The sequence below is a fragment of the Anser brachyrhynchus genome (genome assembly GCF_964034855.1).
Source record: "Anser brachyrhynchus genome assembly, chromosome: Z".
Classification (NCBI taxonomy): domain Eukaryota; kingdom Metazoa; phylum Chordata; class Aves; order Anseriformes; family Anatidae; genus Anser; species Anser brachyrhynchus.
In genome coordinates, this window is record NC_137697.1 from 44,716,170 (window position 1) to 44,742,506 (window position 26,337).

General features: G+C 38.3%; 1 protein-coding gene across 2 annotated transcripts in view; it reads left to right on the forward strand.

The window, feature by feature from the left end:
* FBN2 (fibrillin 2) overlaps nucleotides 1-26,337 on the forward strand; it is a 190,018-nt gene that overhangs the window by 95,431 nt on the left and 68,250 nt on the right. For both annotated transcript variants that reach the window (XM_080575090.1, XM_080575089.1), the window contains 7 exons: nucleotides 485-637; nucleotides 1,469-1,522; nucleotides 4,204-4,329; nucleotides 7,029-7,154; nucleotides 18,132-18,251; nucleotides 24,829-24,966; nucleotides 26,207-26,257. In XM_080575090.1, coding sequence (XP_080431216.1) covers nucleotides 485-637; nucleotides 1,469-1,522; nucleotides 4,204-4,329; nucleotides 7,029-7,154; nucleotides 18,132-18,251; nucleotides 24,829-24,966; nucleotides 26,207-26,257 — 768 coding nt within the window. The remainder of the gene's footprint in view (nucleotides 1-484; nucleotides 638-1,468; nucleotides 1,523-4,203; nucleotides 4,330-7,028; nucleotides 7,155-18,131; nucleotides 18,252-24,828; nucleotides 24,967-26,206; nucleotides 26,258-26,337) is intronic.

The window sequence follows — 26,337 nt, forward strand, 5'->3', positions numbered from 1 at the left end:
CCCCCGGCACCATTCCCCACCCGTCCTGTCATCGATTCCCAGGGAGCAGAGGCCAGCTCTTCACCTCTGCCCTTCCCCTCCTGAGGAAGTTGCAGAGAGCCATGAGGTCACCTGTTGGCCTCCTTTTTCCCAGACTGTACAATCCGAGTGTCCTCATCCTCTCCTCCTAGGACATGCCTTCCAGACCTTTTCGCAGATTTGTTGCCCCTTTTCTGGTTGCTTACAAGTACCTTAACATCCTTTTTCTATTGTGGAGCCCAGAACTGCACATGATGTTGAAGGTGAGGCCGCACCAACACTAAATACAGTGGAAGAATCACCTCTTTTGACTGGCTGGCTATGCTGTGTTTAATGCATCCCAAAATGCCTAGCACGTGCTGAGCCTACTGTCACCAGCACCCCCAGATGCCTTCCATAGATAATATACTTCCATTTCACTTAGAGCCTAAGGAAATAAATTATTTCTTTGCTTGCCCTTTCTTAGATACTCATATGCGTAGCACATGCTATGGAGGCATCAAAAAGGGAGCATGCGTTCGTCCGTTCCCTGGTGCTGTAACGAAGTCTGAATGTTGCTGTGCCAATCCTGACTATGGTTTTGGAGAGCCATGTCATCCCTGCCCTGCTCAAAATTCAGGTAAATTTTCACATTTAAAAAACAAAACAAAACTTGTCCAGGTTAGTTTGCTCATTTATTTCATGCATTTGAGAGAAATGAATAGTGTACTTAATAGAAATGTACACTGAAAATGGTTTCTTCTCTAAAGAAAAACAAACTGTCTGGTATTCTGTGTCAGGTGTTTGTGTTTTTACGTACTGCAACATTTGAGGCAAACCTCCTTTCAGAGCTGGCCAGACTGTGACAAAATTCAAGATGAAGGAACATGAGTATGCTATGAACGAATCTGGGTCCCTGAATTTAATGATGCTTTAGAGAGAATAAGCAGATATCTCTGATAAATCTGTACATTTCATAGTTAAATCTAGTTTAAAAGTGCATCTCATATTCATTTGAGAAATATGTATTTTATAGGAATCAGTTCTCCAAACATACTTGGAGACTGATTAAAAAAAAAGTTCCTGAAAACAGAATTGAGATGATGGGTCTTGGATAGCAGACCCATTCAGTGTTGTTTTGGGAGACAGCAGAAATTTTAGAAGAAATGAAGAAATACTGGTATTATGGTTGAAAGCAATAGCTGAAGGAGACAGTATTGTCAAGACTATAATGAAGTAGCTTAAATGTTTCATTCTTGTTATCAAATTTCACTTTTGTATATATGGGAAAGTTCAGGGTGGAATGTAACAAGACATGTTTAGCTAACTTATATATAGATAGTTATTTCATATGAACATTGGCATTTTGTTACTTACACTGTAGAAAATTTATTTTGAGGATTAAAGATAGTAAAACACTGCAAATAACATTTTATTTTTATTTCTGACATCTCTTGCTTCAACTGAGTAGCTGAATTCCATGGCCTGTGTAGCAGTGGCATAGGTATTACTGTGGATGGACGAGGTATGTTGCACATTTTATTTAATGTATATGTTTGAAGGTAAAATAAAGATATGCTCAGAAGTAGATTTTTCTGTAACATGCTAGGGTTTGGGTATTTTTGCCTTAAGACTAATATTTTGCTTTTAATGTTTTTATTATTAAAATAGAATAATTAAATTAACCTTGGATCCTTAAACCTAGTAACAGCATACATAACTTTTAAAAACAGTACTACATTAGAGGAAATACTGTTTCTTTTCAGTACAGTAAGTGCATATGCATAGTTTTGTCATTTCTATGAGCTCATTTCTTTAACGTCTTGCCAGACTTAAAAAAATGTGAAATCCACAGAGTTTGTACATTCTCTCAGTTTTCTTTTCAGTGAATTCTGCAAAGTCCATTTGGAGAGTCTCTAAATCTCATGGAGAAATAATGGCAGTGTACCATAATGCTGTTGTACAAATAACATCTTACTGTGAGAATTTGCATGTAGGGAGGTTATACATTCTTTTGGATACATGGAAAAAATCTAATTTCTTACTGAAAATGTAAAACTAATTATGGACTCCACCAACTGCAGGATAGACTATAATCTCTGGGATTCCATGTCTAATTAAATCCCTCTTTGTTTATGTTTCTAAAGAAAACTGTAGCATTTTCTGTATGTCTTGCATAGCAACCTTACAGGAAATTTTCTTGCTGCTGCTCCTACCACCATTTATGTCAAGGGAGCATGTTTGCCAGCTCTGTTTCATAAAGGAGAGAAATACTGATCCTGCAACCAATCACTGATAAAATTGTATTCTTTTCCTTGTTCTTTCTCATTATCAAGAGTGAGTGAGAATACATTTTATCAGTAAAGGTCTTGGCATATAAATTTTACCTTCAGTTGATTCATAGCTTGTTAATTAAACTGCAATCCATCACCACATACCTACTCCTTATACTTAGCTTGTGATTAAGAAGCCCAAAACCTTCATTTCTTTGTATGAGAGGAATACAGACAACGGTGAGAACAGAACTCATGCTATTGTGTTCAATATAAAAAGAAAAAGGAGGATTTAGATCATCTCAAAGCATTTACTTTGAGGAGTTGGAGATGATCATCCCTGTGGGTCACTTCCAACTCAGGATATTCTATAATACTGTTATTAACTTGATAAGGAGAGACAGAGTCATGAGATTTTGTGTTTTCTTTTTTTTTTTTTTCCCACAAGATACAAACAAGCCCAATAAACTACACAAAACTTTATGCTTAAAAGAAAATGTGCAGCTGAAATATTACAGTAATTCATATTTTGTTATGAAAATTTCAGATGTCTCATAGCTTTCAGTTTAATCCAGCAAATATGTTAGCAATAATAATCCAGCAAATTTAATAGCAAATTTTTTCAAAAAATATTTCTGAGTATAGGTAAATATCAGAGAATATCCTGATCTAAACTACACTGTGGTTGAAGAGGGAATGACCTTTATAAAAAGTTGAACAGTGCAAGTATAAAACAAGCTTTTTATGAAGTCACAGCTAGGCCAGCACCCCTACTGTTCTTTCCAGTGTTTGGAAAGGGAACTATTTAAAGTAATGGGCTTACCGTATGGGAAGAAATAACTTAATATTGAAAAAACTCTTTTCCGCAGAGGCAAAAAATATTAAAAATAGTCTGTTCCTGTTCTTATAGTTCATATGAATATTCTGGAATTTTCCAACTACAGCAGAAATTCTATATGGGACTGTAAATTTAGGGAATATATCTCATTCATCATCCTATTCTGTCCATCCAAGAGAAATTTTAAATTTCCAATGAATACTATAATTTCTGTAAGACTGAATATGCTGTGGTATTGACATATGCACTAGTCCTGTATTAGGAAAGGTATTTGTATCACCTAATAAATTATAACTTCTTACCTGGATCCTTAAACCACAGACACTAAGTGCACAGGCTAGATATTTTGCATCAAGGTATTCTTACAAACACATAGTCATTCTATTGATTTAGGTTGGAAAGGATGTCTGGAGGTCATCCAATCTAACCTTCTGCTCAGAGCAGGGCTAACTTCAAAGTTGAATCAGGTTTCTCAAGGACTTGCCCAGTTGTGTTTGGCAGATTTCCAAGGATGGAGTTCCCACAGCCTCTTCGGGCAGCTTGCTCTAATGCTTAACAACTCTCATGGGGAAGAAATTTTTCCCTAGAGTTCAATTAAAATTTCCCCAATTGTAATTCCTAAGAGTGTTGTCTCTTGCCTTTTTATTCTGTAACTCAGAGAAGAATCTTGCTCCGTCTCCTCTGGAACCATCTATTAATTATCAGAGAACTGCTATCATATCTCCCTGTCACCTTCCCTCTTGCTGGCTAAACAAACCCATTTCCCTCCGCCACTTTCACGCATCATGTGCTCCACCCTTCTAATAGTCTTTGCAACCATTTCCTGGATACTCTCCAGTCCCTTGGTATGTCTTTATTGGACTGGGTGGCCTCAAACTGAACGCAGTATCCCATGTTTGGCCTCACTAGTGTCAAATAAAGAGGACTAATCACTTTGTTCAGCCTTCTGGCTGCATCCTTGCTATATCCTTGCTTTGAATGACAGCCCCAACCTCCACCAAGTCAGATGCTACCTCCAATTTGATGTTCATGTCTATAGCTCAGGTTTTTCATATGTTTCAGTGTCTGGTTGTTTTCTGTCTTATGTTAATACAGATATTAATGAGTGTGCATTGGATCCTGACATTTGCTCCAATGGAATTTGTGAAAACTTACGTGGCAGCTATCGTTGTAACTGTAACAGTGGCTATGAGCCTGATCCTTCTGGAAGGAACTGCGTGGGTAAGTTGCTCTATTTATTTATCACTGTTGAATAATTAATAACTACATTGATGATAATTTGAATTGTTAGAACTTAGATTACAAGGAAGACATCTACTTTTTACAACTACAATGAAAACACTAAAAATCTCTGTTGAGTCCATTTTTCTCAGCAACTGCATAGCCAATATTTTTACTGGTATCTTTTTCTGTTACTTGGCGTTGCTTTTTTTTTAATGGTATTTGTCTGGGATGTGTAGGCAGGAGATACTGTTGTAGATTAGGAGTTATTTTTCTCAAAAGTATGGATCAGTTTGTGTTATATTTTATTGTACAAGAGAATCTAAAATATGTCATTTTCAAGGCTGGATGATAAAATGACAATTGCTGAAGGTCATAATTTTGCCTAATAAAATGTAACAGATGGCTATCATTACCATAATGAATGATACCTGATGGCCTATGTATACAATTTTTGCAGTATGGAGGAATTTTTGATGTCCCTGAGTTACACAAGTACAGCAGAATGCATTGCTGAAATGCCTTGGCTTTTAGAAGAAAGCTGTGATCCACACTTACGATTTCCGAAGTCCTGCCTGAACAGTGGGCTGAAGCGTAACAGATAGTCTTTTGTTTTTCAAAATATTTCTTTTCAGTCACCACCAGAATCACAGGAGTGATTCAATTAAGAAACTTTTAGATTTAGTCACTTTTAGTTTGGCTTAGATTTATACCAGGCTGTCATTGCAATTTCTATATAGATTTTCTGGAAGTGTTTGGCAATACCCAACAGAAGATACCTACATTATACATTTCACATTCTGTCTAGTTAATTTTATTATTCATGGTCATGTATGATCAACAAAACACAACATTTTTGGTAGGGAAAACCTGGACTATTAAGTGTGATATAATTTTAAAACCGAACATTCCTACCTTTTGATGCAAAGCAAACATAAAATGGTAAATGTGTTTCTTTTCATCTGCTTGAATTAAGAAATTTTGCAGCTCGTTACTTTCTAAAGGCCCTAAATATGACCTTTTGGCAGGAAATGCAATCCTAAAAAAAAAAACTGACAGGTTTTTGTTCGTTTGTTTGTTTGGTTGGTTGGTTTTGAAATACTTCACATAATATTCTTTTCCAAATTGATTTCATGGCAAGGAGTATCACTTGTCTAGTTACACATGCAATTATGTAACTGCTGGCATAGATATCTGTTTGTTTAATTACATAAATTAAAATGCAGTGTATTCACTGTGAGGATGCTTTTATTCTTAGTTAAAGAGTTTTTGCACAAAGCAATTTAATTGTGAACACTCAAATAAAGAGCGGAAAAGTTTTAACTGATACAGATTAAGAGTTGTCAAGAAATAAAAATCCTCATCAGACAGAATGCAGTTAGCACTTCTGTCAGCATCAAGTGTTTTTTGGTGCATGAGCTATATTGTTCTTTGTTTCACAGTGCGTGTCACAACAGGTGACTGCCCAAATCTGTAGTTTAACAGCGACACTCTAAGGAAATAACATATTTATCACACTGCTAATTTGGGTTAGAAGATTATATGACAACAAGCTCAAAACTGAAGTCTATTGCTCTTGAAAGCGTCAAATTCCAAATCCATCCTTCTTTATGTAGTTAAAATTAGATGAGGTTAGATTAAGGACCAGGTAGCTGAGGAGCTTCTTTGTGGCTACAAAACTTAAATTTCAGATTTATCATCTGGGGAAATTAAGACTTTATTGTCTGAATCTTAACAGAATTTATAAGCATATGTTCAAAAATCTGATGTACTTGTCAAAGCAGTAGCCTTTAGATTGTAATTATACTGCTTTCTTATTATTTCTCTTTATTTATAACTTAAACTCTCTAAAAAAGATAGTTGATTGAAGGGAACAATTTCAGCTACAGCTTTAAGTTTGGGAAATGAAGCAGTGAAAATTCAGGAGACACCCTGAAGCAGGATAAAGCATCAGGTTTATCTTTCTATAAACTTAAGATTGTGGCATGTGGTGGGGATTATAGGAAAGTAATTTAAATTATGATTTTTTTACCTTTTCTTTTTAAAAATAATATGAAAATGAAGATGTTTGATTGTTTTGTGTTAGCAATATTTAGTTAGTCTAGAAGAAGTTCAGGCAATGATGTTAATTGATGAGTTTTTCTTGTTCTGTATGCTTGGTGTCTTGTTCCTTTTTTTTTCCAAAAGTGGTGTGTATACGCATTCTTAAGATGTCTACCATACATCTGTAAAATTTAGATTTTAACACATATATTAATTTAGTGGATAACAAATTCAGGTTTTGTTGCCCATAAAAGAGGATTTAGAATAGTAATCTATCACATCCTTATCTACATACATTAAAAAAAAAAAAAAAAAAAGCTGTTTTCAAACCAAATAGACCTTAATAAAGTTGTAGTGGTAATAGTCATACAGTTGACAAAGCTCCCAAGGTCATTCCAGGAAAATGTAATTATCAATGAAAGACTAACTATGAACTGTTTATAAAGCCTGATACTGAAAAACTAAACGGAAAATAGAGTTTTTAGAAATAAGAATTAGATTTTTGAAAACAAGAATTGGGATTTTTTCTTAGTCATTGTAAATAACTGCACATCTGGCAACCTAATTGCTGCTGCAGAAAGCAAGAGGAACTAGCTGGGGAGACAAAGGTGTCTCGTGACATTTGCTCTTATTGGTATTAACTCGTCTTGTTACAGACATTGATGAATGTTCAGTGAATGGTCTGCTGTGTGATAACGGGCTCTGTCGAAACACCCCTGGAAGTTATAGCTGCACTTGTCCAAAGGGTTATGTGTTCAGCACCGAGACTGACACATGTGAAGGTGAGAAATCTGCAAGTGTGATTTTATTGCTTATTATATAACCTTGAAGCTAAATGATCAAAAAAGATTCAGTGATGACAAAAGCAAGATGAAAAGAAAGAACTAAGATACAGCATAAATCATTGCACTCCTCTTGGAATTTCTCTGCAGTGTTTTTTAAAGTGTTGGGTCTTGCTAGTGAATTTCTGTTCAAAGTAGTCAGTTCATTGTTCTATGAAAATATTTTCCTTTCTTTAGACAAGATATTTTGAAGTGGAAGTAAAGTCAAATGTATGCTTGCCTTTGATCACAGAGTGGGGAAATACAGTTTATCATTTAGCGAAATACATCAATTTTGATTACACAGTCTTCTTCGTTTTCTCTCTTCAGTCTATGTTGATAGTTAATTCTATATCAAATTCTGGTATTTGTGATGTTTTATGTGATGTTAATAGTTCCTGGATGTGTATATTAGTGGTTGATACTAAAATCGTCTTTTTTTTTTTTCAGTACATAATTTATAATCAAAATTGCTTTTCTATATTACTAACGGACACAGATGCTAGAGCAATGAAAATGTTACGCTGCAGAAACTAAACACAGAATCACAGAATGGTTGGGATTGGAAGGGATCTTGTCCATCTCCCCCGCTCAGACAGGGCCACCCAGAGCAGGTTGCCCATGACGGTGTCCTGAGAGCTTTTGAAGACCTCTGAGGACAGAGCTTTCACGAGTTCTCTTGGCAACCTGTGCCAGTGCTTGGTCAGCTGCACAGTAAAACAGTGTTTCCTGATGTGCAGGAGGAACCTCCTGTGTTCCATTTGGTGCCCATTGCCTCTTGTCCTGCCACAAGGCACCATCAAAAAGAGCCTGGTTCCCTCCTCTTTGCACGCTCATATTGGGTAGGTTTTATGCACGTTGATAAGATCTCCCCTGAGGCCTCTCTTCTCTAGGCTGTATAGTCCCAGCTCTCTCAGCCTCTCCTCACAGAAGAGGTGCTTCAGTCCCTTCATCATCTTTGTGGTGCTTTATCATTTGTGAATGTACTGAGGGTGCACTCTACCCCATCGTCCAGATCATTAATGAAGATGTTGAACAGGATTGGACCCAGCGTTCACCCCTCAGGTACACAACAAGTTTCTGGCCTCCAACTACACTTTACTTTATAGATCATCAACCCCTGGACTTGACCATTTAGACAGTTTTTGATCTACCTCACCATCTGCCCATTCAGCCCATACATCAGCAGCTCCTCTGTGAGGATCTTATGGTGGCAGTGTCAAAGGCCTTTCTGAAGTCCAGGTAGACTATATCCAGTGTTCCCTCCTCATTCATCAGGCTCGTCTTTTCCTTAGAGAAGCTTATCAGGTTGGTCAAGCATGACTTCCCCTTGGTGAATCTGTGAGTCCTGCTGATTTTCTTCTCCTTCATGTGCCTGGAAATGGTTTCCAGGAGTAGCTGCTTCATCACTTTTCCAGGAATTGAGGTGAGGCTGACTGGTCTGTAGTTCCCCAGGTCCTCCTTCTTGGCCTTCTTGAACATAGGAGTGACATTTGCTTTCCTCCAGTCTTCAGGCCCTTCCCCCAGTTGCCATGACTGACCAGATTATAGAGAGGGTCCTCACAATGACATCTGCCAGCTCCCTCAGCTCTTGTAGGTGCATCCCATCAGAGCCCATGGCCTTATGAATGGTCCAGTTTGCTTATGTTTTCCCCATCCTGACCCTTTTCTACCAAGGGTACACGTTCCTTGATCCAGCCTTTCCCCCTGGTTTCTGGGACCTGGGATTCCTGAAGGCTGTCCTTTCTGGTAACATCTAGCAAGTTTTAATGAGAATTTTTGGTTATAAAACAGTTTCAAGCAAGGCTCTGCAAAAGAGGAGTTGAAATAGAAACTTTTCTCTCTTTTTTTAATTAGTATTCAGAGCAAGAGTATTTTACTAGTTTTTTGTATTGTTTTTTATTTGGTTCCATAATCTATAAATCTCAATATTGTTACGATTAGCAAGTTTTTATAGGAAAATAGTCTTATGTTTGAGTGAGTGATAGGGAAGCTATATACCTTTTGGAGTATCTACTGTATGAACCAATATCATCTTCCATATTTATCTGAAGCAGTGGAAGGCATTAGTATCCTCAGCTGCTTGTTATTACTGGTCAGCCACAAGTTACTGCTACACAGCTAAGCAAACATACAGAATGGAAAGTGGAAGCGCTCTTTAATCTATTCTTGCTGTGTAAGATCAGTCAGGTTAACTTAAACCATTTCATTCGCAGTGTATGCTGGACTGCCTAACTTTACTCTGAAGTGGGTGAGGAAGGCCCATGTGCTCTTTGCCAGTTTTCAGCAGAGGAGTGGAAGCAAGCAGCATGGGGGCAATAGCATTTTTAATGTCTCCAACTGTTTGGAAAGTGAACATGTGTTTACACTAAAAACATCTAATGAAATGGTTTAAATTCTGGCAGTATCAAATCATTCACCTCTTCACCCCTTCTGTTCAAAAGGAATCATGTTCCTTTATATTTCAGTACATGTGTGTTTCACAGGCCACTTTTAAAAGTTAGAATTTCTTCTCTCCTTAACTGTTACAAATTCGTAGCACTTGCTCAGGTTAGGCCTCTTATACCCCCCCTGATTTATACCACACTGTGCTAAATTGTCTTAATGCTTAGTATCTATTCACAATGTTCAGGTGAGATTTTGTCTTCACAGTCTGTCTACAGGTTGCATTTCTATGTGTAAAAACATCTCAGTCACTCATCACGTGTTTTCCATCTGCATGTTTCTTAACAAATATCCTCCACAGAAAAAAACAGAATAGTAACGCAAAAGAAAATGTTAATTAACAAGATGGAAAGACCATCATCTTCAAAGCGTAACACTGACCAAAATATAGATGAATGAGACAGCAGAATGCAAATAACCCAGTACAATTATTGAAATAATAGTGTATCCAGATTTTCAAATGTAAAATTAAATTTGTATTTTAACAGCAATAGCAATAGTAATGGTCATAGAAATAGTAACAGAGAGGCTTAATCAACCAAAAAAAAATCAAATCGAGTCAAATTGACCAAAAAAAAAAAAGTGGATTCATGATTGCATTGAGACACAGCATCTATAGGAAAAAAGGGATCCAAAGGGATTTTCTATCTTCCGGAAATCCTTGTGACCATTCCAGTGTGCCTTCTCTTGTGCTAGCACACGTTTTGGGGATCACGATGTAGTGAATGACATCTGGGAGTTCACTATGTCCCTATTATTTTGGGGGAAGTAAGTGGGGAAGAGTGTGAGAGAGAGTTATTCTGGTGTGGAAATTAATTCACTGGTCCATTTGAATTAATAGTTCACTGAGGAGTGTGGGTGACTTCTTTAGATAGCATTGCTAGCTGATACTGTCTGCTAAACCATAATATCAAAAAATATTACAGTTAAGATAAAATAGAGTTTGCAGGAAAGTTCTAGTAGAAATCTGAATGGCAGACCTCTCTCTTCTTAATAGCATCTTAGCTCATTTTTATAAGAAATGTGAAAAAAGAAAATTACTTTTGGATTTTATCTAAAGGAGCTAGGGACATTCCCTAAATTAATCGTTTATGGGTCATGTCTGAAAATAGGAACAGGGAACTCATGATTTATTCAGACTAGCACGGTGTAGTGCTTTTGACAGTTGTCTCGTAATACACGTAATGAGACATTTCACAACTTGAGCCAGCCTGAACCGTAGGCAGAAAATGCAAACGTGCTTTACTTGAGCAGGTAGTTATGTAAATTAAAGTCAATGCTATTGTAAAAGGAGAATTCCCTAGTTGATCATTCAAGGTACATAAGTACAGCAGATCATGTTTCTGTTTGGTGGCTTTTTGATTAGCTGAGTTTGGAGAGAGGTTAATTAATGCATTTAATCTCTTGTTTCTTTTTTATGTGGAAATGTTCACAATACATTTTTTAGCTATTCATCTAAGGATCTATTTCCTTCATAAAGTATCAGTTCCTGTGCATCCTTTGGCTCTATTTCAAAATCCTGTATGTATACTGAACTCGGAGGAATGAGTGCATAAATGGGCATGAATGCAGGAATAAAATAATAGAACTTTTTATAAATGTAAAAAAAAAAATCCTACTTTCTCACTTTCTCATTTAAAAAGCAAAGCAAAACAAAACAAACACTAATGATTAACTACTAAAACTCCAGTTTTGTGAGAATAATTTCTTTTTGTTTGTTTTTTTGGCCATAGTTATTTTAGTGTAATCCAGCCTAAAATAATTTTAATTTTATATTGTCTGTGCTGCACATTCTGAAGGATTTTCAGTTTCTTTCAATAGTGTTATATACATGAAATCACACACATAGGTTATGAAGGATCTGTCATCTCCATCTTGAATATTTTAGTTAGACTGAAGTTTAGATTTAGCTGATCAGGCACAAAAAGATTCAGGAGTGGTTTGGCATAAAAGTGTCTATAAAACCTATTAAATGTATTACATTTTTTCTAATTTTGAGTGGGTTGGCAGTTTGAGGAATAAATTCATCTCTTTTTGTCCAAATTCTGTTTTCAAAGAAACACTAAGAAATTCAGTTTGGAGTTACAGGTTCACTAGTTGTAGAAGATTGCTGTAGCCAGAAGCTTTATATTATGCTCTGAAAATGCTCTGATGCTTATTACTCACTAGTATATTTTTAATTAGTATAAATGTCATCAGTAACTGTGAAAAAAACAACAAAACATACACTGCTTTCATTTGTAGTTCAACTGAAAATTTTCATCAATTTGTTGCGGGGAGTGGGGGAGTTGTTTAAGCTTTCAGAGTCTGTGAAAGTTGAGATTTTTACAGCAAGCTCTGTGGTTTAGATTGTGTTTCCAGTGACATAACTAGTTAAATGTAAACCAGATGTGCTTTGAAGTTTATTTCCAGGAATGTACAGTGAACTGTTTCAATTTTTGTTTCTGTGACATTTACAATGTACACTCACTCCACTTAAGAAAAAAATGTTTAAAAAAAAAAATCCCTGGTAAATATTTTCATACATTCGCTTTTTATTTTAAAATATAAAATTGTATTTTAAATCAAATAATTTTCTCACTTACTCTTTTTAAAGTTGCCATTTAATATTGTTAATAGAAGGTGCATGGAAAGAATTTTCAAGTTTGTTTACATTCTGCATATGACACTTTTTGTCCTGATTCAGCAATGCACTATTGGTGAAGTACATTCATCCTTTTATTTTTTTTCCTGAATGGTGGTTTTGGGGAGCAGTCAGTGCAATATTATAAACATGTTAATACATAAAATACTGAGCTTAGAGAAGTTCTTGGTTTGTTTTTAGTTTCTTTCTGTTCCATTTGTTTGTTCGTTTGTTTGTTTTTTGACATTGTGCTGAAGCACATCAAATGCAGAACTTAGCAAACTATATTTTCAGGTTTGGGGAGCCAGAGTACAGTAACAAGATCATTTTAGAAACAACCACAAATTCATGCCTCCAGATGTGCATATCCTAAAGCTGCAGTGAAGCAGTGAAAGCTGCTCTCCTTGTTCCTAACCCATAGAAAGAAATGCGATGGGATGAGCATTCCTTCATCTATACCAGGACAACGTGAAATGAGGAAGAGTGTAGTTCTGTGATAGAGCTTTTCTCACCTCTGATCTTAGTTACATGCTTTTGCCATTTTCATCCAGAAACTGGAAAGTGAATATTTGTCTGTGGGATCAGTAAGGAACTTACTGATCAGTAAGCATGGGTTACAGTCCCCATGGACCACAGTGGGTTACAGTACATGCTTACAGTCAGCATGGGTTTATGAAAGGCAGGTCCTGCTTGACGAACCTGATCTCCTTCTATGACAAAGTGATGCGCTTGGTGGATGAGGGAAAGGCTGTGGATGTGGTCTACCTTGACTTCAGTAAGGCTTTTGACACCGTTTCCCACAGCATTCTCCTCAAGAAAATGGCTGCTCATGGCTTGGACTGGCATACGCTTTGTTGGGTTAAAAACTGGCTGGATAGCCGGGCCCAAAGAGTTGTGGTGAATGGAGCCAAATCCAGTTGGAGGCCGGTCATTAGTGGTGTCCCCCAGGGCTCAGTACTAGGGCCAGTTCTCTTTAACATCTTTATCGATGATCTGGAAGAGGGGATCGAGCGCACTTTCAGTAAGTCTGCAGACAGCACCAAGTTAGGTGGATATGTCGATCTGCTTCCTGGTAGGAAGGCTCTGCAGGAGGATCTGGATAGGCTGGACCGATGGGCTGAGGCCAACTGTATGAAGTTCAACAAGGCCAAGTGCCGGGTCCTGCACCTGGGGCGCAACAACCCCAAGCAGAGCTACAGGCTGGGAGAGGAGTGGTTAGAAAGCTGCCTGGCAGAGAAGGACCTGGGAGTACTGGTTGATAGTCGGCTGAATATGAGCCAGCAGTGTGCTTAGGTGGCCAAGAAGGCCAACAGCATCCTGGCTTGTATAAGAAACAGTGTGGCCAGGAGGGCTAGGGAAGTGATTGTCCCCCTGTACTCAGCTCTGGTGAGGCCGCACCTCGAGTACTGTGTTCAGTTTTGGGCCCCTCGCTACAAGAAGGACATCGAGGTGCTTGAACGAGTCCAGAGAAGGGCAACGAAGCTGGTGAGGGGTCTGGAGAACAAGTCTTACGAGGAGCGGCTGAGGGAGCTGGGATTGTTCAGCCTGGAAAAGAGGAGGCTCAGGGGTGACCTTATAGCTCTCTGTAGGTACCTTAAAGGAGGCTGTAGCGAGGTGGGGGTTGGTCTATTCTCCCACGTGCCTGATGACAGGACGAGGGAGAATGGGCTAAAGTTGTGCCAGGGGAGGGTTAGGTTGGATATTAGGAGGAACTTCTTTACCGAAAGGGTTGTTAGGCATTGTAATAGGCTGCCCAGGGAAGTGGTTGTGTCACCATCCCTGGAGGTCTTTAAGAGACGTTTAGATTTAGAACTTAGTGATATGGTTTAGTGTAGGACTTGTTAGTGTTATGTCAGAGGTTGGACTAGATGATCTTGGAGGTCTCTTCCAATCTAGACAATTCTGTGATTCTGTGAACTTGTGCTTGCACTAGAGAGAGTTGGAAACAAAGGAAGGGTGAAATGGAAATGTCCCCTGTAGATGGCAGCAACCTGATAGACAGACTCAGTTGTATTGACATGGAATGTGTTCAATACAGGCTTCAGCGAGGGTTAAGATTAAATGCCCTGACTTTGCCTTGGAATGCACAGGCAGTTCTCCCAGTCTAGAAGGTGGTCAGCTCAGACAACAGATCTTCCTCTTCTTCCCCATTTTGCTCACCTAGCCATTCAGTTTGGTTCCTTTCGTCTCCTTCATCTTTTGCCAGAGAATGAAGAACATAATCCATGAAATCAGGAGAGCTGCTTCATTTCTCATAAAGTGCTGAACTTCAGATGTTTTGGCCCCTCCATCTCCATTTATTCACTTAGCTTTAGTTTTACTTTTTGGGATGTTGACTTTCAGCTATGGCCCTCAACTATTTTTTTCTTAGGTTTGGGTTTCTTGTTAACTCAGAAAACCCAAAGCAGAAGATTGCTTTTCCTACAATAAAATTGTATGTAAACATAACTTGCTAAGTATCAGGGAGAATTAAAGATAAGCATAGTAACCTGCTACATTTTACAATTATAAATGAGAATTATTTTAAGTTTCATGCATTTTTGATATTCTATATATGAGTGAAGTAGTGTTTTGGATAGTAGCACTTTCTGCTCAGTATAGTGCTTTGTCTTGCACATTGATGGTGTATGTGCAGACGTGTGTGGTTCAGCTGCCAACTTTTAAAAGCATATGACGCTTTCCATGAAAATCTCCTACTTTCAGCTGTAAATGTTTTTGGCAAACTTCAACCATTTTACCTATAAGTTTCTTCACTGTGTGTCTGACTCAGACAAAATTATAATTTTACCTTTAAAAATTTCAGACAAAATACTTTGTTTATTTCCAAGAATGACTAGCTACTGAAAAAATGTTAGTCTGTGCATTTAGATATGTGCAAAAGTTGTGACATTTTCTTTAAAAAGCTCTTGCTTCTCGGTATTACTGCAGCTTGAAATTTCTTAAATAGGCTTTCTATCAGGATAGTGCTTCTTTCCTCTGAAAATGTGCTCAAATTTGGCCAAGTTGTAAGACTTCTTTTGCATATGCTCTCTAGAGACATGTTCTATTTTTAGTGTGCAAAAGCTCCAAAGATTCTGTGTCACTGTTCATGCCTGGTCCAGCATGGGAACTTTTCTGAGTTGTACCTGAGCAGGTAAGAGTGCTGGACTGGTTAGAGAATCATACCTGCGTAAAAACAAAGACATAAATGTGGAGACCGATCAAAGATTCCTCTGTCCCAATGCTAATTATAGCAGAGCAAGTACACAACTTTACTTTCCAGAAATACTCTCCGATTTCTCAGCAATTGTGGTTCAGAAATAGGATCTTTACATTTAATAAACCATGGTGGATTTCTTTTCCATAACTTGTCCAGACTGCTATTGATTCGTGAATGCTTTGAGCAGCCTAGGGTAAGCATCTCCAATTCCTCTACTTGATGTGTAAAGGACTGTTTCTTTATTTGGCTACAAGCTAGCTTTGTGAGATGTCTTTTTGTTCTTGTACTGTAAGAGATAGTGAAAGTTTGATGATGTCTTTGACAGGGAGCAACTACACCTCTTTGATGTAGTTCACTTGTCCTTTCTTTCATTTCTATTTTCTCCTTTTTTTAAAGCTAGCCAAACTGCTGAAAGCAAGATGGCATATCAAAAGGAAGCAAAAGCATACCTTTCTCCAAAATCATTTGTATACTGAGAGCTATTCAGCATGTAGTGCATATTTAAGATGATGCCTCAGCATGATCTGTTTCTAATCGTGGGAACAGGATATGTGGTTTCTCTGTAAAAGCAGCAGACACTACCCTCTGCTACCAGGTATTGCTGGCTAGGGAAAGACAAGAAGACTGGGGAGGCAGGGAGCATACTCTGGATAATAAAACCTCAGGTAATAAAGTGTGAAGTGTATTTATGGGGAGGAGAAGGGATGCAGAGCAGATCAATGTTGGCAAGCTCTCCAGATTGCCAGCTGGGATACAGAGGTGCTCAGCAAGTGCTCTGTCGAAACTAACTGGCTGCGGTAGATCTATGGGATTACCTCCATGTTGCACTTCCCAGCCGATCAGGTTGGTATGTGACCTGTCCTTGCCCTGCGTGCTCGCCCATGGTGCTACACTCTGCCCGGTGAGCTGGCTTGGGCCTTGGTGGGCTAGGACTGAGCCTGAGATAACACAACCAACTGTATCTAAACAGGCTGCTTGCAGAGAAACTTGGAAGCTGTGCCTGGTGCCATATGGGACTACCAGCTCCAGAGGAGTAATGCAGGGCCAGCATTACTGTTAGGGGTTTACCAGCTCAGATATTGCTGCTTCAGTTAACCCAGTACAGGCAGCCCTTGAAACTGCAACACAGTCTTGATATTGTGAGGCCTCCTGGATCTCATGTCTGCATCTGTGTATGATGTACGAGTAAGCTGTGTAACTCACAAGGTTAGGAGTAGACTTCACTAACACAAGCTCTTTTGTTGTTCAAAAACCTTCTGGCATTCAAGGACAAGTTTTGCTATTTGCTCTTTGTAGTAGTAAGTAATTCCATTAAGTAAAGGGACAGTGAAAAGTGGGCCCTAAATTAGGTGCTTTCTTTGGGGATGAAGAGGGAGATCACAGTTTCATAAGTATATAGATTTCTGCATGTTTTCTATCTCTCTCTCCCCCTTTCTACTCCCCCCCCCCTTATTTTTATATGTATATATATACACATATATGTTTATATACATATGTCCTTTGGTGAGTATTCTAAACATATATCCATGAAGATACCTTCATGGAATCTTCCTTCAAGTCTAGTCAAATGTATAGTTGTATACATCTAGTATAAATCATAGCAAACCAAATATCAAATGATACATTTTTCACGATTTCTAAACAATGAGCAGGACATTCCAGTTTGCTTTGAAAATGATCTATGGTGCAATTAATATTACTGGTGCATAACTACATCCTGCATTAATTTATTCTTAATTTACATCATGCTATTTTTTTTTTGTATCAATATGACATTATTCCTCAAGCAATACTAACAAACATAACTATGCACTAAGAGCTTTATTTCTGGCCTGCCAAAGGAACTGTCTGGTTGGGTTAGAATGTATGGCTTGATTCAGGACCCAGATCAAAACAATTGAATTGGTTGAGTTCAGGAGGAAATAGTGGATATGCATCTGCAATTGTTCTTTGAAAGAATTTGCTAGTATTGGTTTAATCTTAAAACTGGTTTCACTTCAAATAAAAAATCAGTAAATAATACTGTCTGCAGGACTCCTATTCTTACATATGAACAGGCTCAAAAAACTCATGGGGGCAATAAATAGAAGTAGCTAGGGGGTAGAGGGAAGTACCATTTACACGATTCCTGTTTCAACTCCTATTTCTTGAATGCTTTCCAGAACTAGAGAATCGCAGCCAGCAATGGAATATTTTGATTCTGACAGGGTTTTCTTAATTCTTCCAAAACCTCATGGAGCCATAAATGACAGAAACAATAAAGCTGTTGTTTGTGCACAGCATGTTGTGGCTGGAAATGCATTGCTTACCATGATAAAGGAGTTGTGATTTCTCACAGGACAGTTATAATTTATGCTGGAAAACTTTATAGTCCAAGTTCTTCTAAGTTACTACTTTTGTAGAGAAGGGCCATTTAATTAACACTTTCAAAATATACACTTGTATACACATGTACATACATGCTAACTGCCTAACCATGCATCGTTTGCATGTCATGTTTTAAAAAGACAGGCAGACAGGAAGACAGACAGACAAAGAGAGAAAGAAAAGAGAAAAAAGCCAAATACACCAGGCAGTTTTGGCAAATCATGGCCCACAGCAGTATTTGTACTCTAGTATTTTCCAAAAGCACATCACAGTCTTAACAGTGTCTTTCCCTTCTGGATTATAGATATAAATGAATGTGAAAGCAGTCCGTGTGTCAATGGTGCCTGCAGGAACAATCTTGGTTCTTTCAATTGTGAATGTTCACCTGGCAGCAAACTCGACTCTACAGGACTGATATGCATTGGTGAGTCTTTCCTTCTTTTTTCCTTTTTGTTCTCCTGTTTTTCTTACTAATTTGAAACATATTGTTTTTATTGATTAATTAAGCAAGAAAATAATGTATTCTGCTCATTTTCCCTTTATAGCAGACTACATATCTTGTTGTGTAGGTAATACTAAACAAACCAATACTAATTTTCTTGTTTCCATGGAAGCAGAAGCAAGTTAAAAAGAGACATAGGTATAATGCATGTGTATGTCCAAACTATGGTGAAAGTGGTGAAAAGCAGATGTTCATTGGTGGGAGACAGTGGGGATGTCTTATTGTTAATAGGAATTTTTGTCATTCTCCTAAAAGACTTGATAGGAGTGAAAACAATAGATAATAAGCCTGATAGTTGAGAAATTGTACAGCAGAAAAGCCCATTCAGTTCCCTGGCCACTTTTAAATTTGAGCCAAGAAACTAAGTAAAACTGGAGGAACATCTACTCAAATAGTGATTTGAAAACACATGGCTTCTAGGATTCACACCATTTTTCATAAACTGCGAAGAGTGGCTTTCCAATCTGTCAGAAAACAATAATGGCTTTTGCTTTATAGCACAATCTTATACCTTCAGTCTTTCGTAGCAAGTTGATAAAGGAGAGTAAAATACATCTGAATTTATCAATATGCCTACTGCCCCTGAAGCAGAAACGTGATAATGTCTCTCTCTCCCTATGTATTTTATATATATATATAATTTACCATATTGTGACATATAATAATGTAACATAAATAATGTTAACATCCTTTTAGGATTCTATTGCATTGAAAAAAAGCAGAACATGGCACAGATTTTACTAGAGCTAGCAGCAACAGTTGTCTGCAAGATGTCATTGGCATTACTTCTGGAAGTCATTCATTAATGTTTTTTTTTTCCTTGTCTTTCCAAGAAGACTCAAAGGTTTGAACACATCTGCATTTCTCAGGTGCTCAAAAGCTGCCATTGTTTCATCTTATTAGTGTAACATAATTGGAGCCATTGTAGAATATGTGGGATAAGTTGGATTGGAGTGCTTTAATAAAGGGATGATGCTGTTTTTAAATGTTCTTTTTATTGTAAGATGCATTTGTTTGGTGTTCTTGTTTCAACTTTCTTGTCTTGCCAAGATTTTCATAAGACAGGAAATATAATGCAAAGAGTCAAGTTCCTATTTAATGTTGCTATCTGTCTATGCCTTAACATGTTTTTTAAGTGAGTTACTTTTGCACCTAAGCCTTCTCTTAGATGCCTTCCTTCTAGCCTTTCTCATAGATTTTTAGGGATACTGTCACCATCATTGGCCTGTACAGTTTAGTATTCTTTTTGTTCTTTTTCACATTTTGCTTATGCCTTGATGTGACCACAGTAATTTGTGCTTTTTTGTACTGCTTGTTTTAATTTTCATGTTCTGACATCCAAAGGTATTACAAGTTCATTAAGGACTTAATTATAATAGTTTTCTGGATTTACTTTGCAAATTGTTTCCATTGAATTGGTTGTCATGTGAGGTCCTATTTGGCTTGAGTAGTAGTGGCAAATAATGTAAAACAAACAAAATAAATAGTTGAACAGTCAGATTAAAAGTGAAGGATAGGAGCCACCCATACTATAAGCCTAATAGTTACTTTTCATGTTGATCAGCATTCCCACAGGAAGAGTTTTCAGTGCCACAGGTGAGAATATGTTAGGACAGAAGGGTCGGGATAGCTCACGTGAGAAGTACAGATTTGTACATGTAGAGTCCATTTATGTTTTTCTGTGTTGGCAAAATTTCCATTAGAATCAGTAGTGATTGAGAGAAGGGCAGACTAGGTTACTGAAAGGGGAGTGAGGTTATAGGCAGTTTCTGGTGTGAAAAACTTGCAAACATTCATTGAATGTAAGCTGTTTTAAATCTCCACAGTAGAGAAAGTTGTGTTTCTCCACTTGTATATTGACTATAATTGACATAATTTTTTAGCTGATTGTTCCTGTAAAGCATTATTGTAGCATCAGATATGAAAAGCTTACACCAGTACAGAAGCATATGTCTAGAATGGTGTTCTGGTTTGGGTATGTATTGTATTCTTCATAAGAATGATCAAACTAAGGTAGTGTCAGTTTGATTCTGACCTCTCTACAGTTTTGGTTTAGTTCCAAATTTGGTCTCATGTCAGAACCAAAATCACTCCCGTTTGTAAGGACATATTTTTCTTTCTTTCATGATGGCGATGAAAGCTTGAACTTAAAATTCACATAAATTTGCACATGACAACATAATTAGAAGAAAAAAACATTAACATTACAGCACTCTTAATTTTATTTTTACAACATCTTGTTCTCATGTGTTTGTTCCAATTGGCCTTATTGCTGATTTTCACCGTTCTCTTGTGGACTCAGATAATACCCAAGTTATGTGGCTGACGCATGTTCTTTACTTAGTTTGTGGACAGATAACTTCAGTCTGTCATTTCCTCTGGCTCCTTTGCATGGGCTGCTCAGCCTTAATGCTGAAGAACCAGGTGGCTTAAGCCATTTGCGTCCATATTGCTTGTAGAAATCCAGCATAGATGTAAGCCATTTGTCTCTCTCTGTGAGGTTCCCTGCATAAAAGAAAAATGACTTGCTCAAGTAATAGCAAGATTTCAAGTCACAACATTTGGCCTCATATTAGAGCTCCAACTTCCAGCAAATGAAAGTTGTTAGTTTAGCGTTTACATTAAAAGCATTCAACAAAAAAAGATGATGTATTATGCATTTCTTTTGCTTTCACACTGACAGTGTCTGCAGTATTAAGGCTGACATCCTGTAAGGAAGGGTAGAATTGGAACTGTTTTTGAAATACTTCTGTTGGTGGTACCAGTGCTGCATTTCTATTTTGGAAACTGCTCATGTAGTAGAGATACTGCAATTTGTGGTCTTTGAAATGTGCACTTAATAAATGCTTTTTATGCACATTTCAATATTTTTGGAATTCACACAGTGCACAACCCGTAGGCTGCCATCTGCCTGTAGTATGCGTATATTCTTCTTCAAGTCAGAATCAAAGAGTTGCAAGCAGCAGAAAGAATGCTTTGATGCTGGATAATAAATAATTTTTTCACCAAAGTAAAAGTCACAGTGACTGCCCTTTGTAAGTTTTGTCTGGACAAGAGAGGTTGTGTAAAATAAAGGAAATTAACTCATAGCCTGAAAAAAAATAAGACAAGCAGACTTTGGCAGCGTAGTATAGATGCAGCTGGTGTGAAGGAAGTCACCTGCTAATTTGTATAGTTTAAATCATTTTTGAGATACTGTTTTGACTTTTTCATCCTGTAATGTTGGCTACTAAAAATGAATAATATCTTGTTCAGAAATTTCTAGTGAATGAAGCAATGGAAGCATTTACATTTTGATAACATAAAGCAGAGACATCAATGTATGGCCAGTAAGCTAGATGTATCATGAAATAGCAGCTAAAAGGGCCTATTTTGTTCTCCCTGTGTTAGTCCCCTGTATTTGGGACATATGATGTGAAGATATTATGACCAACCCATGACTGGCCAAGGGCAGATCCAGGTAGCCACTTTGTAGCTTATGTCTTCCTTTGGTCTTTTGATGTTAACCCTAATCCTGACTGTCAGACAAAGGTGGAACAAGGCTTAGAAAAGATGACTTGCCCACGATCCTCAGCCCCTCATTGGTTCATGCACTTTTTTAAAGGTAGTATTCTGCCCTACATGTTTGAGACCAACATTAATCTAAATAATTGCACTCTTTTATAATTAAATGTGTATGAAGTACATTCTCCAGTTTCTAAAACTGGTTCCAGGCACATTCTTTAGCCATTTTTCTCCTGTTACATTACCCAAAGAAAAGTTGTGTTCTTGGTGGTCTAAGTAATTTTTTAATGACAGTTTTGTAGAAAAGTTCAAGTTGATTGAAAAAAAATAAGCTGGAGCGCGTTGCGCCTAAATATGAGGTATCAGTAATAATAATCCACAGCACCTAATAGATTGTCTGGCTTTTCGTATGTATATTACATGTAAATCTTAAAAGCCAATTCCTATTCATCTTGCATAAGTCATCTTGTTAAATTCATCTGTGCCACTTTCTTAGCTTTGAACTTTGAGTATGCACTTGCATGTAAACTCTGTCAAGGCTGATCTCCAAATCTGGGTTAGATATTTAAAGACTGTTTTTGCTATCCAGTGACAGGGATTGTGGTCTGCTTCATGGAATCATAGAATGGTTTGGCTTGGAAGGAACCTTAAAGATCTTGTAATTCCAACCCCCTTGACATGGGCAGGAACACCTCTCACCCACTAGACCAGGTTTCTCAAAGCCCCATCCAACCTGGCCTTGAACAATTCCAGGGATGGGGCATCCACAGATTCTCTGGGAGACCTGTGCCAGTGCCTCACCACACTCGGAGTAAAGAATTTCTTCCTTGTATCTAATCTAAACCTACCCTCTTTTAGTTTAAAGCCATTACCCCTTGTCCTATCACCATGCTCCCTGACAAAAAGTCCCTCCCCAGCTTTCCCGTAGGCCCCCTTTAGATACTGGAAGGCTGCTATAAGGTCTGCCCAGAGCCTTCTCTTCTCCAGACAGAACAACCCCAACTCCCTCAGCCTGTCTTCATAGGAGAGGTGCTCCAGCACTCTGATCATCCTCAAGACCCTTCTCTGGACTTGTTCTAATACATCCATGTCCTCCTTGTGCTGGGCGCTCCAGAGCTGAACTCAGGGCTCCAGGTGGGGTCTCACGAGAGCAGAGCAGAGGGGGACAATCACCTCCCCAGCCCTGCTGGCCATGCTGCTTTTGATGCAGCCAGGAATACAGTTGGCTTTCTGGGCTGCAAGCGCACACTGCTGGCTCACATTCAGTTTCTTGTCAACCAGCATCCCTGGGTCCTTTTCCTCAGGGCTGCTCTCAAACCATTTTCCACCCAGCCTCTATTTGTGCTGGGGATTGCCCTGGTCTAGATGCAGGACCTTGCCCTTGGCCTTGTTGAACCTCATGAAGTTTGCACAGGCCCACCTCTCAAGCCTGTCCAGGTCCCGTTGGAGGGGCTTCCTTCCCTCCAGCATGTTGACTGTACCACACATCCTGGTGTCATTGGCAAATTTGTTGAGGGTGCACTCGATCCCACTGTCCATGTCACCAACAAAGACGTTAAACAGCGCCGGTTCCAGTACCGACCCCTGAGGAACACCACTTGTCACGCATCTCCACCTGGACATTGACCCGTTGACCGCAACTATCTGAGTGTGACCATCCAGCCAATTCCTTACCCACCTAGTGGTCCATCCATTAAATCCATGTCTCTCCAATTTAGAGACAAGGATATCATAGGGGGCAGTGTCAAATGCTTTGCACAAGTCCAGGTAGAAGATGTCAGTTGCTTTTCCCCTGTCCACCAGTGCTGTAATCCCATCGCAGAAAGCCACCAGACTTTTTAGGCACAATCTGCCCTTAGTGAAGCCATGGTGGCTGTCCCTAGTCACCTCCTTATTTTCCATGTACCTTAATACAGTTTCCAGAAGGATCTGCTCCATGATCGTGCCAGGCACAGAGGTGAGACTGACTGGACTGTAGCTCCCCAGGTCCTCCTTTTTCTCTTTTAAAATGGGGGTTATGTTTTCCCTCTTCCAGTCAGTGGGAACTTCACCACACTGTCACAACTTTTCAAATATGGTGAATTCAAGAAATTTGATCTCATTTTAATATAAATGCATAAAAGTACTGAGTCAAGGTGCTGTACTTTCAAATGTATATACCCGATTTAGGATCTAATTGACATTTTGAAAAGTGGCTTGGGCTTTGAAAGCGTAGTTTTTTATACTTGAATATTTGGGTACCTAAAAGAGAATTTCAGAGAATTTCAGGCAGCATAGTTGACACCGGTGACCGAAAATCTCTCTTCTTCATGGCTGGTTAGCTGGAGAGCAGTCAGGAGGTGCTGCTTGTCTCAGTTGGGCATTTACTGGAATGGGTTTGCCCTGAGCAGGTCTCAGTTCACAGCCTGACAATCTAATTTGTGATTGAGGAGCTGGATGTGCTGTGACTGCATCCTCAGGAGCAGAGAGTGGAGTGTAAGCTAACAGACATAATCAAAGCCCTCCTAATGCACCGGGAGGACTGCACCTCTAAAACAATCTAGCACACTCCTGCCCCCCACACTTTTCTTTTTCTTTTCTTTCTGACAATCTTGAAGTTTCGTTGAGTGGGACAGAGGTAAGAGCACCCGGTGATTATAGCCCAGTGGTTCAAGCAGTCAGCTGGAAGGGGGAATCCCAGGTTACAATCTCTATTTGCTACTTGTGTATTTTAGAAATGAGCAGTCTCTAGATGAAACAAATAAATACAATTGCTGTAGTTGCTGGAGGACCTCAACTAGCTATAGGACCTGGACTATAAAATGCCTCAAGCGGTGCACTCTACCACTCATTTTTAGTGGTAGTGGTATTCATTTCCTCTGCTTCTAAAATAAAATACATACAAAATGACTCTGATGCAAAGACAGACTGTGCTTTCTTTGTACTCCATCTGCCAGTGGCATGAGAAGATGCCAGCTCTTTTTACTGTGACAGTTCCATTTTGTTTCTATTGCAGATAGCCTGAAGGGGACTTGCTGGCTTAACATCCAGGATAGTCGCTGTGAAGTCAACATCAATGGTGCTACACTGAAATCTGAATGCTGTGCTACCTTAGGAGCAGCTTGGGGCAGCCCATGTGAGCGCTGTGAATTAGGTATGCTGCTGTGCTTGCATATCCTGTGACTTTTGTGAGAAGAGCAAATGTAACACTAATAAATTCTCATCATCTTCTGTTAAAAAATAATAACAAGAAAACACTATGAAATGAGTTTGTTTTCTTCAGCATCACTTCTAATCTCCACCATCAGGTATTATTCTAATAACTTTGAAGCTACAAGGAAATAACATTTGAATTGATCTTTGAATAGCTATATATGTTTCTTCTCAACATGGACTGTGCATTGGGGTAGGTTGAATTAAAGACTATAATAGTAAAGTGAAATATCTGCTAAAAGTCTTGAGGGCTTTTTATTTTGTGGGCTGTTAACACTTGTTCCAGCTGTTTTCAACCACATAACTTATGTACAATTATTGATTGCAGAATAGTACTAGTATTAGATCACAGGGGTAGGGCTAGAGGTTGGAAGCAGGAATGCTAAATGCATGCTTGTTTTTATGGAATAAACACCGTGCCACACTCTCGCCATAAGATTTGAATAATGCCACTTGCAACTGAACCAGCCTTTATTTTTAAGTTGAAACAATAACTGTGGTCACATGTATCTCACCTAATAAGCATGGTGCAAACAAACAAGCTTTTGAGATGCAGTAGAGCATCAAGAAAAGATACTACTTTGAACTCCAGGAAGCAGCATGGTAAGGTGAGGGTGGTATAACTGATCAAAAACTAATCAATCTAGAGAGCCCATTAGTTCAGACTATGTTTGGCCATTTAATTTCCTAATCTCTAACTCACTTGATTCCAGCAAGCTTGCATATCTCTACAGCATGCTACATTTTACATACATATCCTAGAATAACATCTTTGCTGATATCCTTTATTAAGCTGTAGTGGAAACAAACAAACAAACAAAAACAAACAAACAAACAAACACTTCAGTGATAACTAGCATCACTAAAGCTTGAAATCTTTAGGGAACTTTATAAAAATTTACCTTTCAGTTACATCTGAGTGCAGAGATTAGTCTGATTCCTCAATTTCAGATTGAGGAAACCATGAGAAAAAAATATATAAGATTTAATTTCCCCAGCTATTATTTGTTATAAGTAACATGTATGAGTCCATAGTTTTCTTCATTGAGGCTAGATCACTCATCATGTTATGCAGTCAGAAAATATAGAAAAATTGCAAAGATACTTTTATTTTTAAATTACTTGCTCTTATATTTCTGTCATTCTAAAGCAGTGATATATCTTTTTTGGCTTGATTCCAGACACAGCTTGCTCAAGAGGATTTGCCAGAGTTAAGGGTGTTACCTGTGAAGGTAATGCTTTTGCTTCTTACTCAAGATGTCATTTTTTCCCCCTGGAAAACGGTATAAAAGAGGATTTATTTTGCTGTTCA